General features: G+C 45.8%; 1 protein-coding gene across 3 annotated transcripts in view; it reads left to right on the top strand.

Moving 5' to 3' along the window:
* The window catches only part of itga2.2 (integrin, alpha 2 (CD49B, alpha 2 subunit of VLA-2 receptor), tandem duplicate 2), a 260,388-nt gene that overhangs the window by 148,826 nt on the left and 96,015 nt on the right, over positions 1-15,547 (top strand). For all 3 annotated transcript variants that reach the window (XM_068032759.1, XM_068032766.1, XM_068032773.1), the window contains 2 exons: positions 7,938-8,086; positions 12,230-12,380. In XM_068032759.1, coding sequence (XP_067888860.1) covers positions 7,938-8,086; positions 12,230-12,380 — 300 coding nt within the window. The remainder of the gene's footprint in view (positions 1-7,937; positions 8,087-12,229; positions 12,381-15,547) is intronic.

Raw genomic sequence — 15,547 nt, forward strand, 5'->3', positions numbered from 1 at the left:
TTTTGGTCTTGGGTTGTCGGCACAGGTGGCCATACTGCTGAATGAGAGGGTCAGGTGGCCATACAATCGGGTGAGAGGGTTGGTTGTCAGGAAGGGTCGGTACATCAGCGCATAAGCCGAGAAGAGTAGCAAAGATGCCAAGGCAACTTCATCTCTGGAAGGACAGTGCTCTGGAGACTACTGATCCCCTGGCAGGAGTCTCATAAAGCCTTTCTTTTGGATCCCTGTGGCATCATGCAGCGCCTCTGACAGAGGGAGGGCTAGGAGGCAGCTGCACCTGCCCGTGAAGCTCCACAACAAGAGCAGCAGCAGCTGCCTATGCCAAGAAGGGCCCATCTGCACCAGAGAATGTACCAGACTCGAATCAGCTATCTCCAAATGTCCAAGTGGCATTGTCAGTGATGACTGCGGCTCTCCAAGGAGGCTGTCACTGACTTATGCACCATGCAGCAGGATGAGTTGTGACCTATGGAATTCGGGGGTCACCCTATGCCAGTGGCTCTGAAGATCACAGTGGCACTAAACTTTTATGTGTCTGGATCTTTCCAGGGATCCACCTGGGACATATGTGAGGTCTCCCAGGCAGCAGCCCACCACTGCATCAAAGAAGTGACCAACGCCCTGTTCAAGAGGGCCGGCTACTATGTGTGCTACTGGATCAACCCTATCAGTCAGGCAGAGAGGGCCATCGGATTCGGGGCCATCGCTGGATTCCCCAGGTGCAAGGTGTGATAGATTGCACACATTGACCATCAAGGCTCCCATGGAGCAGCCAGCCACCTTCATCAACAGGCAGGGCCTCCATTCCATCAATGTTCAACTGGTCTGTGACCACTGAAAGTGTTTCCTGTAGGTGTGTGCCCGCTGCCTGGGAAGCAGACACATGCCTTCATACTTTGACAGTCCCAGATACCACAGCTTTTCAGGCACCCCCCACATGCCTTCAGGGATGGATTCTCAGGGACAAAGGCTACCCATTGAAGACATGGCTACTGATGCCTGTAGGGAGCCCTCGCACTGTAGCGAAGGAGAGATACAACAATTGCCACGGGTCCACTGAGAAACCATTGAGTAGGCCATTGGGCTGCTGAAGATGAGATTCTAGTGCCTGGATCAATCCAGTGGAGCCCTGCAGTATGCCCCAGCAAGGGTCATATGTATCGTGGTGGTCTGCTGTCCTCTTCACAATTTAGCCCTGCAGAGGAGGGGGTTCTTGCCTGAAGAGGACATGATTGATCATCACTTCTCAAGCAACGAAGAGGATGCAGAGGAGACCAATGAGCAGGCAGCATTGGATCTTGAACTCCTTGCATTGGAGGACAGGCACATTGAGTGACAGGCCAAGGAGGCAAGAGATGGTCTCATACTCACTTGCTTCCAGCCACCATGCTTGCCTCTTAAAATGAAAGCAATAAAGACTTACCTAAAAGCATTCAGTCTGTCACCTCCTTTCTATATAGGTTCTGTGCCTGGTGCCCAGCGTAGTCACGTGCTCTGGCCCAGGTGAGATGCTTACCAAAGGCGGCCTATGCCTATACTGGTAGCCCACTAAGGGAGAAAGGCGAAGTCAGCATCTCACAATTAAGGCATGAAAGAATAAGCATTTTCCACAATGAATGTTAACTTTAATAACAAAAAAAACTTTATAACACAAAAAAATGGTAAATTTCAAGCACCCTGAAATTCCAAGTGTGTGTAGATAGTTTTCTTTATATGTTTTTGAGTGCTTCTATGAGGTGTGACCCCTCCGCTAGCAGCTGGGCTGGAAGCAGGCTGCTGATCAAGCTGACCCCTTGACATGTGATGACTTCAGCGGGTGTCCTCTGGCTGCCTGAAGCCTGGAGGGCCCCTGCTGCTTGAGGGTCTCCTGCACAGGTGCAGGACTCTCCTCAGGCATCGCGGCTGTTGGAGCTGGGCTCACTGCTGGAGAGGCTGAGGAGCCGCTGTCCACACTCCGAGAGGCCTGGGGGGAGCCCCCAGATGTGGAGCCTCTCCTCTTCCCTTTCGCGGCTCACTTGAACCTCCCTGCTGACCAGAAAAGGATGAAGAGCTGGTGAAGAATCAAGGAGCCTCATCCTTCTCTCGCCTTGCCATTGCTGTGTTGAGCTCATGGCCAAGGTGATGGTGGGCTCATCTACACACATCTGTGGGTGATGGCTCTCCATGAGGGTCACCAACTTCTCGATGGAGGAAACCATGTACTCGCATGCCTCCATCGTCTACTCATGGCTGTGCATGGCCCCTGGCATCTCCGCAGATGTTGCCTTACCTCTCTCTGCAATTCCAGCATGCCCTGTGCTGTCAAAACCAGGTGCTCGTCATCAGCCTGGGACTCAGCATGGCCTGGCCATCCAACTGTCAGAGGTCTCAGTTGTCTCAGCCTCAGCCAGCTGCTTGGGTACGTGTGCGGTGCTCTCACCAGCTTGTGACCCTGATTCTGAAGCTGAGTATAAACCCACTGAGGTGAAAGTATCTGCACTGGTGGAAGGTCCAGGAGAGTCATGGGACAGTGCATTCTCTGACTGCTCCTCTTCAGTGGTTGATTGATCGCCCCTTCTAATGGAGTCCACTGTGGACGCTGACCACCTATGAGAAAACAAACATGTGTGGGTTCTGCTGTGCAGATCTCGTCATGATATCCATGCATGATGTAGATCTGAAGAAGTGTGTTAATGTCGATTGAAGACAATCCTCACTCTCTTGTGCGGAGACTGCAGCCTCACCATCCCCTCTTGAGTGGCCGCCATTAGCTCCAGTGCCTCCGCCTCAGCCATGGACAGAGGCCAAATATCAGCTATTCCCCCATCAGTCTGCGAGGTCGCCCTGCGGTATGGGCCCACTTGTTCTGCAAGTGGAAAGAGGGAGATAGTGAGAATTCGCAGGATGAGCAAGAGAACAGTTCTGCTCGTGGCAGCCTCTTGCCCCCTGCTGTGGTTTCCTACATGGTTCCTCCCCACATCCACTCTGAGGGGACGTCATGGGGTTGAGCTGTGAAAGAAGGTGGCCTGTGGCCGAGAGGCATCCAAGCATCTGCCAGGATGTGGTGATGCATACCCCCCTTGACATCGTTTTTGTGGTGACTCCCTCTCTATGTCATGCTGCCTCCCGTGTAGCCATGTGCAAGCCCCAAAGATGAGAGAGAAATGGAACACTCACCTTGGCAAAACGAAGTAAGTCAGTGACTCTCTTCCAGAACTGGACCCAAATCCAGGGGGCGGTGGTTGGGTGGTGGGGGGGTTGGTGAGGGGGTGACCCCATGGCTGCTGACCTCCTCTGTGATCTCCACCCAGGCTTACTTAGTCAGGTGGGAGTATCTCTTCTTGCCATCGTTTTGAAAGAGGGCCCCCCATCTTTCCCTTACAGCCTGGAGGAGAATCTCCAGGGAGGCATCACTGAACAGTCAGGCTTGCATCTGACATGGTCCCTCTTGGCTTCCAGAGAGCTCCTGCCCTTTTGAGGCCTTGATCAGCAGCAGAGGGACTGCAGGCAGTGGGGGGTCAGCAACACAGCAGCACAGGGACACCAGGTAGGGGGGTCAGCAACACAGCAGAAGAGGGAGTCCAGACAGGGGGGGGTCAGCAACACAGAAGCAGAGAGACTCCAGGTAGTGGGCGGGGGGAGTGGTCAGCAACACAGCAGCACAGGGACTCCAGGCAGGGGGTCAGCAACACAGCAGCACAGGGACTCCAGGCAGGGGTGTCAGCAACACAACAGCAGAGGGACTCCAGGCAGGGGGGTCAGCAGCACAGCAGCAGATGGACTCCAGGCAGGGGAATTCAGCAGCACAGCAGCAGCAAAGGCAAAGCAGCATCAAAGTGATTCAGTGAAGCAGCAGTTTAATCAGGGCTGGCAATGCTTTAAAGATGGCGCCTGCACCTGCATTGTCTCCACTGACGACGCCATCAGCGCCTCGCCTCCCACCCTTGTTGCGTAATTGGATGGACCCTGCACCTCCATTATGATAGTTGGTTGCTCACTGCGTGATTACAGTGGGCCAGCCACACACATGACGAACAGCGACAGAACCCATTTCCCGGTCCTCTCCTGGGACTCACGGCAGGTTGACTAAATTCAGCCTGTTATGTCGGAGAATATGATCCCTCTTTTGCCTATTATATTGTTATATTTCTGCCCTTTTCGTTTTCCTGCTCTCTGTAATTTCCTTTTTCTTTTGGGTGGGAAGTGGTGGATGCGGTAGAGAAAGGAGTCGCCAGTAGCTGGAGGTTCCATTTTCGATTGAAGGCTGTGGGGAAACTGTGGCCATGGAGCCTGCATTCTTTTTGCCATCAATTGTCCTTCGTCCGACTATATTGCTTCTTTGCATTCCCTATTGATTTGTTTTCTCAGTATCCCCTCCCATTCCTATCACCCCTCACTCTCAATGCTGTCCCTACTCACTCCCATTGCTACCCTTAGATCTTCCCCTTTGAACTATCTGCTCCACCTCTTTATCCTTCTTTTCCCATCCCACCCTCGCTTTGCTGTTAATCACCTCGCACTTAATCCTCCATTCACTCCTTCTCTCTTCTATTTGCTTCCTTGAAGGATGAGTTTGTGCCCAATTCCAATGTGTAATTTTTTGAAAAATTAATTAAAATTGTGATGATGAAAGGCACTCCAGCCTAGAAAATCCTGGAACCACACTCTGCCACTTACTGTGGTCTTGACCCAAGCCCAAATCGCAAGCACCCCTATTGCATTATAGGGTTGGGTACCCAAGTCAATATGGCACTATTAAGATGCCCACGTGCACAGGCACAGAATTTTAAAGTGGTGCCTAACCTTTTAATGCTAGGGCCACAGACCAACGCAGCATAAAGTCTTCAAGGTAACGATTTTTGTCATGTCTTGCTCCTTTTTTGTTTAACATCTTTTCCAATGCAGTCATCTGTCTGAGATTAATTGCTATTTGAACTAGCATTGTGGGCTCCCACTTGCTATTGTTGTATGGCAAGTAGTTCTGCTTGACCCAGACACACTTACCATTGGCTTGTACACGTGCCAGAGCTGGTGAGATTTCCAAGGGAGTCCAACATCTCATCAGTCCTGCCTCTAAACGTGATGCAGTCTCAAACAGGTGAGGAAGGATGAAAAGGCAACTTCAATTTAACCTCCATCATCCGTTTTGTCACTTAAACACTCCTGCCTTCTAACTTATCACAAACCTTCCCTTTTGCTCTTTCCTCCCTTCCCCCTTTCCCTGCCTGTGTTCTTTTGGGCCTCCTTATCTCGAGAGACAATGGATACGCGCCTGGAGGTGGTCAGTGGTTTGTGAAGCAGCGCCTGGAATGGCTATAAAGGGCAATTCTAGAGTGACAGGCTCTTCCACAGGTGCTGCAGAGAAATTTGTTTGTCGGGGCTGTTGCACAGTTGGCTCTTCCCTTGCGCTTCTGTCTTTTTTCCTGCCAACTACTAAGTCTCTTCGACTCGCCACATTTTAGCCCTGTCTTTATGGCTGCCCGCAAGCTCTGGCGAACGCTGGCAACTGACTCCCACGACTTGTGATCAATGTCACAGGACTTCATGTCGTGTTTGCAGACGTCTTTATAGCGGAGACATGGACGGCCGGTGGGTCTGATACCAGTGGCGAGCTCACTGTACAATGTGTCCTTGGGGATCCTGCCATCTTCCATGCGGTTCACATGGCCAAGCCATCTCAAGCGCCGCTGACTCAGTAGTGTGTACAAGCAAGTGTGTACTTGCTGAAAAAACGGTACAGCTTTAACTTTTTCCAGTCCTGACCAAAGGTCATCGAGCTGCAAAGTTAACTCTCGGTTTCTCTCTCCATAGTTGCTGCCTGATCTGCTGAGCATTTCTCGTATTTTCTGTTTTACTTCAGATGTGGCCACCTTACACCTAGTGCAGTCAATATATGGAATCGACTGGCGAGGGAGGCAGTAGGGGCAGATTGCACAAATAAGTTCAAGGGACGGTTAGAAAAGTTGTTGAAAATTTGATAGAAGGATGTGAGGAGTATCATGGGATAGAATGTGGCTGAATTTTCTGTCTGCCCCACTGTCAACATGCATTGTACTTGCATTGGCCCGAATATACCTGTTGTTTTGTATCAGGTCATCATACTACCCACCCCCGCCCCGCCAAGCCACCCCAATATGCCCCTAGAATAGTCATGCCCCCAAGCAAAGCTTTGCACCTAAATTAGGGGTCACAAGAATATAGGAACATATGAACATATGCATTAGGAGCAGAAGTAGGCCACTTGGCCCATTGAGCCTGCTCCGCCATTCAACGAGATCATGGCTAATCTGATTGTAACCTCGACTCCACTTCCCCGTCTACCCCCAATTACCTTTCACCCCCTTGCTTATCAAGAATCTAGCTACCTCTGTCTTAAAAATATTCAAAGACTCTGCTTCCACTGCCATTTAAGGGAGAGAGTTCCAAAGACTCACAACCCTCTGAGAGAAAAAAGAATTTTCATCTCTGTCTGAAATGGGCGACCGCTTATTTTTAAACAGTGACCCCCCCAGTTCTTGATTCTCCCACAAGGGGAAAACATCCTTTCCACATCCAACCTGACAAGAGCCCTGAGAATCTTACATGTTTCAATCAAGTTTCCTCTTACTCTTCTAAACTCAATGAACACAAGCTTAGCCTGTCCAGTCTTTCTTCGTAAGGCAGCCCGCCCATTCCAGGTATTAGTCTAGTAAACCTTGTCTGTACTGCCTCCAATGCATTTACATCCTTCCTTAAATAAGGAGACCCGTACTGTACACAGTACTCCAGATGTGGTCTCACCAATGGCCCATATAACTGAAGCATAACCTCCTTACTTTTGTATTCAATTCCCCTCGCGGTAACATTCTATTAGCTTTCCAAATTGCTGTACCTGCATACTAACCTTTTGCAATTCATGCACTAGAACACCCAGATCCCTCTTCACCTCAGAGCTCTGCAATCTCTCACCATTAAGATAATATGCTTCTTTTTTATTCTTCCTGCCAAAATGGACAATTTCATATTTTCTCACATACTCCATTTGCCAGGTCTTTGCCCACCCACTTAACCTATCTATATTTCTTTGTAGCTTCCTTTTGTCCTCTTCACAACTTACTTTCCTACCTATCCTTGTGTCATCAGCAAATTTAGCAACTATACCTTTGGTCCCTTCAACCGTCATTTATATAAATTGTAAAACATTGAGGACCAGCAATGATCCCTGTGGCACACCACTTGTTACATCTTGCCAACCAGAAAATGACCCATTTATGCCTACTCTCTGTTTCCTGTTAGCTGGTCAATGTTCTATCGATGCCAATATGTTACCCCGTACACCTGTGCTTTTCGTTTCTGCAATAATCTTTGATATGGCACCTCATCAAATGCCTTCTGGAAATCTGAGTACAGTACATCCACTGGTTCCCCTTTATCCACAGCACATGCTACTTCTTCAAAGAACTCCAATAAATTTGTTAAACATGATTTCCCTTTCACAAAACCATGACTACTCTGTCTGATTACCTTGAATTTTTCTACGTGCCCTGCTATAACATCTTCGATAATAGGTTATAACATCTTCCCGAAGACAGATGTTAAGCTAACTGGCCTGTAGTTTACTGCTTTCTGTCTCCCTCCCTTTTTGAATAAAGGAGTTACATTTGCTATTTTCCAATCTAATGGAACCTTTCCCGAATCTAGTGAATTTTGGAAAATTAAAACCACGCATCACTAGCCACTTCTTTTAGGACCCTAGGTTGAAGTCCATCAGGACCCGGGGATTTGTCATCCCGCAGCTCCAACAATTTGCTCAGGACCACTTCCACAGTGATTGTAATTTTCTTGAGTTCCTCCCTCCCTTCCATTTCCTGATTCACAGCTATTTCTGGCTGTTACTGCCATTTTGAAAAACATGCATATGAAAAATTGTCTTGTATGTTCAGCTGTAAAAAGTGATTTTACTTATTTGATCCAAATAGGTGTCTATTGTACAATATGGTCAAGATGCAAGACTTGAATTCAAGCTGAACTCTTACAAAACAACAGCCGAAGTTGAACAGATTGCAGGAAGCATCCCACAAAAGCAAGGAATAGAAACAAATACAGCTGGAGGAATTAACTACGCAAGGTAATTTATGCCTTAAAGCAAGAGGCATTAACTATTTGTAATTGTTTATGAAAACATATTCTTGTAGTAATCGCCTGAAATGTGCCTTCTTCCTAATAAAAGCAATGTATGCAGGAACGTCAGAGCGGGTCCACCTACATCTAAAAAGAGAAAAGTTCAGAATAGAGGTGGAGATCTTCACTCACAAGACTCGTTCAGACTTTACTGTGGTGAAGTATAAGAGTCTGGTACAGTGTGCAGATTTTTCTTCCTGCTTAGATTCAGGATCTCCCACTCTCTATTTGTGTTTACAAGCCATGCCTTTGTTTAAATGTCCATGCTGAGCCGTTGTCAGATCTATAGTTATTTATTTACTTTTATTCAGAATTTAATTTCTTTGTTTCCAATTCTCATTGCTGTTGTATGATCTCTTTGAGAGTGATGTCTGTTTAAGATCTCAGTATGGGCCAACCATCAAGAAGATCACCCCCCTCAAATCTAAATCGGGGGACATAATCACTGACCAACGCAAACAGATGGACCGCTGGGTTGAGCACTACCTAGAACTGTACTCCAGGGAGAATGCTGTCACTGAGACTGCCCTCAATGCAGCCCAGCCTCTACCAGTCATGGATGAGCTGGACATACAGCCAACCAAATCGGAACTCAGTGATGCCATTGATTCTCTAGCCAGCGGAAAAGCCCCTGGGAAGGACAGCATTACCCCTGAAATAATCAAGAGTGCCAAGCATGCTATACTCTCAGCACTACATGAACTGCTATGCCTGTGCTGGGACGAGGGAGCAGTACCCCAGGACATGCGCGATGCCAACATCATCACCCTCTATAAAAACAAAGGTGACCGCGGTGACTGCAACAACTACCGTGGAATCTCCCTGCTCAGCATAGTGGGGAAAGTCTTTGCTCGAGTCGCTCTGAACAGGCTCCAGAAGCTGGCCGAGCGCGTCTACCCTGAGGCACAGTGTGGCTTTCGTGCAGAGAGATCGACTATTGACATGCTGTTCTCCCTTCGTCAGATACAGGAGAAATGCCGTGAACAACAGATGCCCCTCTACATTGCTTTCATTGATCTCACCAAAGCCTTTGACCTCGTCAGCAGACGTGGTCTCTTCAGACTACTAGAAAAGATCGGATGTCCACCAAAGCTACTAAGTATCATCACCTCATTCCATGACAATATGAAAGGCACAATTCAACATGGTGGCTCCTCATCAGAGCCCTTTCCTATCCTGAGTGGTGTGAAACAGGGCTGTGTTCTCGCACCCACACTTTTTGGGATTTTCTTCTCCCTGCTGCTTTCACATGCGTTCAAATCCTCTGAAGAAGGAATTTTCCTCCACACAAGATCAGGGGGCAGGTTGTTCAACCTTGCCCGTCTAAGAGCGAAGTCCAAAGTACGGAAAGTCCTCATCAGAGAACTCCTCTTTGCTGACGATGCTGCTTTAACATCTCACACTGAAGAATGCCTGCAGAGTCTCATCGACAGGTTTGCGTCTGCCTGCAATGAATTTGGCCTAACCATCAGCCTCAAGAAAACGAACATCATGGGGCAGGATGTCAGAAATGCTCCATCCATCAATATTGGCGACCACGCTCTGGAAGTGGTTCAAGAGTTCACCTACCTAGGCTCAACTATCACCAGTAACCTGTCTCTAGATGCAGAAATCAACAAGCGCATGGGTAAGGCTTCCACTGCTATGTCCAGACTGGCCAAGAGAGTGTGGGAAAATGGCGCACTGACACGGAACACAAAAGTCCGAGTGTATCAGGCCTGTGTCCTCAGTACCTTGCTCTACGGCAGCGAGGCCTGGACAACGTATGCCAGCCAAGAGCGACGTCTCAATTCATTCCATCTTCGCTGCCTTCGGAGAATACTTGGCATCAGGTGGCAGGACTATATCTCCAACACAGAAGTCCTTGAAGCGGCCAACACCCCCAGCTTATACACACTACTGAGTCAGCGGCGCTTGAGATGGCTTGGCCATGTGAGCCGCATGGAAGATGGCAGGATCCCCAAAGACACATTGTACAGCGAGCTCGCCACTGGTATCAGACCCACCGGCCGTCCATGTCTCCGTTATAAAGACGTCTGCAAACGCGACATGAAATCGTGTGACATTGATCACAAGTCGTGGGAGTCAGTTGCCAGCATTCGCCAGAGCTGGCGGGCAGCCATAAAGACAGGGCTAAATTGTGGCGAGTCGAAGAGACTTAGTAGTTGGCAGGAAAAAAGACAGAGGCGCAAGGGGAGAGCCAACTGTGCAACAGCCCCAACAAACAAATTTCTCTGCAGCACCTGTGGAAGAGCCTGTCACTCCAGAATTGGCCTTTATAGCCACTCCAGGCGCTGCTTCACAAACCACTGACCACCTCCAGGCGCGTATCCATTGTCTCTCGAGATAAGGAGGCCCAAAAGAATGCTAATGAGCTAAGTACCAGGATGTAGTCATGTGACTAAAGCCAGAGTCACTCTGCAACTGTAACAGCTAGAGGAAGGTTCCATAAATAGTTTGCTCTGTACTGCATATAAAGAGTTTAGCTGTTAATAAACCTGTTTGAGATCTTCAGCAAACTGGACTCCTCACATCTCAATTATGTTGCATCAGACAACATAAAGAACTCATTATAATTACAAACTTAGAACATGAGAACATTAGAACATCAGGTTGCACATAGGTTGCTGAAAACCTATTCCTGCTTAAAAACTATAATCAAATTATGTAATTTGGCTACTTTTAGTTCTTTGGAGATGACACCTATTATGTCTGTTTTGTTACCTATAATATTAGCTGATCTCCAGTGGCACTGCTCACAAGTAGTCCACAATTGTAATGTTTAACTGCTAATCTTTGGCCTCCTTATCTCGAGAGACAATGGGTAAGCACCTGGAGGTGGTCTGCTAACAGTCCATTTAAGCCCATTGCTCATGACACCCTTTGAGGAAGTGCTCTAAAAAGGTGATGAGGTCAGTTGAAGACCAATTATTGTCGTCGTTAAATTGTTTTTCCTCTTGTTCAACAGCCTCTTTAGGTTATCTCAATGTCAGAAAAAAACAGCAGAACACAAATGAGTTTCTTTCCCTTTTTTTATATATAATTTTCAAATATTAGTGTGATATCTGTAATGTTAACTTCAGAGTGTTATAGAGACATAAAATGTTTATGTAAGTAGGTGGATAATGATATCACAAGAAGATCAACCTTGCATCAAAATTTAGTTCACAATGACAGCACTTAGTCATAACGCGACATGAAATCGTGTGACATTGATCACAAGTCGTGGGAGTCAGTTGCCAGCATTCGCCAGAGCTGGCGGGCAGCCATAAAGACAGGGCTAAATTGTGGCGAGTCGAAGAGACTTAGTAGTTGGCAGGAAAAAAGACAGAGGCGCAAGGGGAGAGCCAACTGTGCAACAGCCCCAACAAACAAATTTCTCTGCAGCACCTGTGGAAGAGCCTGTCACTCCAGAATTGGCCTTTATAGCCACTCCAGGCGCTGCTTCACAAACCACTGACCACCTCCAGGCGCGTATCCATTGTCTCTCGAGATAAGGAGGCCCAAAAGAAAAAAAAGAAGAAAGAAGTGTGATATCTGTAATGTTAACTTCAGAGTGTTATAGAGACATAAAATGTTTATGTAAGTAGGTGGATAATGATATCACAAGAAGATCAACCTTGCATCAAAATTTAGTTCACAATGACAGCACTTAGTCATAACCTTTGAGGGTATCATATAACATAGAAACCTAGCTGATTTAAATAAGTAATGATGGAGCAACTATGACCAATGGCATAAAAGACAGCTCAGAAAATGTCTGCTAGGCCATAGGCCTAACTGAACTGATTTATGATCATAGCATTGGCGGTCAGTATTTTTGGTGAAAATGCAGAGCTATATGCTTTGCCTCATTCTTAATTCATCATTAAAGTTTAATGTCATAATTTCCAACAAACTAATTAATATGAAGTTTCAACTGTATGTTGATTGAAAGACTTGTAGATTGCTGGGCAGTTATTTTGAATTTACATAGCTATTTCGTAGAATTCACTCAGCTAACTTACTTTAAGCGTGTTGGCAGCTTTGTGCTTGAAAGTGGACTGGTTCCAATCTTTGCAATGTGTCACACCATTTTGTCATATTTCAGGGAATTTGCATTCTCATCTCAAAATGGTGGAAGATTAAGAGCAACAAAGGTAATGGTGGTTGTAACTGATGGTGAATCTCATGACAGCGCCAAGTTACCAAAAGTGATAGCTGATTGTGAGAATGAACGCATAATCAGATTTGGGATTGCTGTAAGTAAATGTCAACTTTTTTGGCAACAAATTAGATATCCATTGTTTAACAGAAGTTGTCAAATATTTAGCAAAGTTATATGCTGGCCAAAAGAGTCTTTTAAAAATGCATTTTTCTTGAATATCAGTTTGTTGGAGCAAAAGAAAAACTTCAGCCTAGAAATTACTGTTGGCTATGTCAGCAGACAAATGTTTAACATATTCTAATGACATTGCTCTGTCAGCTATTTTATCACACCTGTATATGTTACAAACAACATAGGAACATATAAAATAGAAGTAGGAGTAGACCAATTGGCCCCTCGAGCCTACTCCACCATTCAACTAGATCATGGCTGATCTTCTACCTCAATGCCATTTTCCAACACTATCCCCACATCCCTTGATATCTTTAATATCTAGAAATCTATCGATCTCAGTCTTGAATATACTCAATGAATGAGCCTCCCCTGCCCTCTGAGGCAGAGAATTCCAAAGATGCACCACCATGTGTGTGAAGAAATTCCTCTTCATCTCATTCCTAAATGGCCTACCTCTTATTCTGAGACTGTGTCCCCTGGTTCTAGGCACCCCAGGCAGGGGAAACATCCTTCCTGCATCTACCCTGTCGTGCCCTGTAAGAATTTTGTATGCTTCATACGAACATACGAATTAGGAGCAGGAGTAGGCCACTCGGCCCTTTGAGCCTGCTCTGCCATTCAATAAGTTCATGACTGAACTGATTACTCCACATTTCCACCTACCCCCAATAACCTTCCACCCCCTTGCTTATCAAGAATCTAGCTACTTCTGCCTTAAAAATATTCAAAGACTCTGCTTCCACCGCATTTTGGGGAAGAGAATTCCAAAGACTCACAACCCTCTGAGAGAAAAAAATTCTCCTCATTTCTGTCTTAAATGGGCGACTCCTCATTTTTAAACAGTAACCCCTAGTTCTTGATTCTCCCACAAGGGGAAACATCCTTCCCACATCCACCCTGTCAAGACCCCTCAGGATCTTATATGTTTCAATCAAGTCGCCTCTTACTCTTATAAATTCCAGCAGTACAAGCCTAGCCTGTCCAATCTTTCCTCGTACGACAGCCCGCCCATTCCAGATATCAGTCTAGTAAACCTTCTCTGTACTGCCTCCAATGCATTTGCATCCTTCCTTAGATAAGGAGACCAGTACTGTACACAATACCCCAGATGTGGTCTCACCAATGCCCTGTGTAGCTGAAGCATAACCTCCCTACTTTTGCATTCAATTCCCCTCGCAATGAACAATAACATTCTATTGGCTTTCCTAATTACGTGCTGCACCTGCATACCAACCTTTTGTGATTCATGCACTAGGACACCCAGATTCCTCTGCATCTCAGAGCTCTGCAATCTCTCACCATTTAGATAAAATGCTTCTTTTTATTCTTCCTACCAAAGTGGACAATTTCACACATTCCCACATTATACTCCATTTGCCAGATCTTTGCCCATTCACTTAATCAATCTATATTCCTTTGTAGCCTCCTTATGTCCTCTTCACAAGTTAGTTTCTACTATCTATCTTTGTGTCATCAGCAAATTTAGCAACAATACCTTTGGTCCCTTCATCCAAGTCATTAATATAAATTGTAAAAAGTTGAGGCCCCAGCACAGATCTCTGTGGCACACCACTTGTTACATCTTGCCAACCAGAAAATGACCCATTTATGCCTACTGTCTGTTTCCTATTAGCTAGCCAATCTTCTATCCATGCCAATATGTTACCCCTTACACCATGAGCTTTTATTCTCTGCAATAACCTTTGATGTGGCACCTCATCAAATGCCTTCTGGAAATCTAAGTACAATACATCCACCGCTTGCCCTTTATCCACAGCATGTGTAACTCCTTCAAAGAACTCTAATAAATTGATTAAACATGATTTCCCTTTCACAAAACCATGACGACTCTGCCTGATTACCTTGAATTTTTCTAAATGCTCTGCTATCATGTCTTTAATAATAGCTTCTAACATTTTCCCTGAGACAGATGTTAAACTAACTGGCCTGTAGTTTACAGCTTTCTGTCTCCCTCCCTTTTTGAATAAAGGAGTTACATTCGCTATTTTCAAATCTAATGGAACCTTCCCCAAATCTAGGGAATTTTGGAAAATTAAAACTAATGCATCAACTGTCTCACCAGCCACTTCTTTTAACACCCTAGGACGAAGTCCATCAGGACCCGAGCACTTTGTCAGCCCTCAGCTCCAACAATTTGTTCAGTACCACTTCCCTGGTGATTGTAATTTTCTTGCATTCCTCCCTCCCTTCCATTTCCTGACTTACAGCTAATACTGGGCTGTTACTTGTATCCTCAATCGTGAAGACCGATGCAAAATATATGTTCAATTCATCTGCCATCTCCTTATTATCCATTATTAATTCCCCAGACTCACATTCTATAGGACCAACGCTCACTTTGTTAACTCTTTTCTTTTTTAAATATCTATAGAAAATCTTACTATTTGCCTTTATATTTCTAGCTAGCTTTCTCTCATACTCTAATTTTACTTTCCTTATCAATCTTTTAGTCATTCTTTGCTGTTTTGTTTATTCTTTCTAATCTTCTGACCTGTCTCCCTCTTTGCGCAATTATAGGCTTTTTCTTTAAGTTTGATACTATCTTTAACTGTTTTTATTTAACCACAGATGACAGGTCCCACCCTTGGAATTTTTCTTTCTCATTGAAATGTATCTATTCTGTGTATTCTAAAAATCCCCTTAAATGTCTACCACTGCATCTCTATTGATCTATTCCTTAACCTGATTTGCCAGTTCACTTTAGCTAGCTCTGCTTTCATACCCTCATAATTGCCCTTATTTAAATTTAAAATATTCGTCTTGGACCCACTCATCTCTCCCTCGAACTGAATGTAAAATGTAATCATATCATGATCGCTGCTACCTTCAATGAGATCACCTGTCATTCTTCTAAACTGCAGAGAATATAGGCCCAGTCTCCTTAATCTCTCCTCATAGAACAATCCCACCATCACAGGGATCAGTCTGGTGAGCCATTGTTGCACTTCCTCTGTGGCAAGTATATCCTTCCTTAGTTAAGGAGATCAAAGCTGTCCACAATGCTCCTGGAATGGTCTCACCAAGGCTCGATACAATTGCAGCAAGACTTCTTTACTCCTGTACTCA

Source organism: Heterodontus francisci, chromosome 1 (assembly GCF_036365525.1).
Source record: "Heterodontus francisci isolate sHetFra1 chromosome 1, sHetFra1.hap1, whole genome shotgun sequence".
Taxonomy (NCBI): domain Eukaryota; kingdom Metazoa; phylum Chordata; class Chondrichthyes; order Heterodontiformes; family Heterodontidae; genus Heterodontus; species Heterodontus francisci.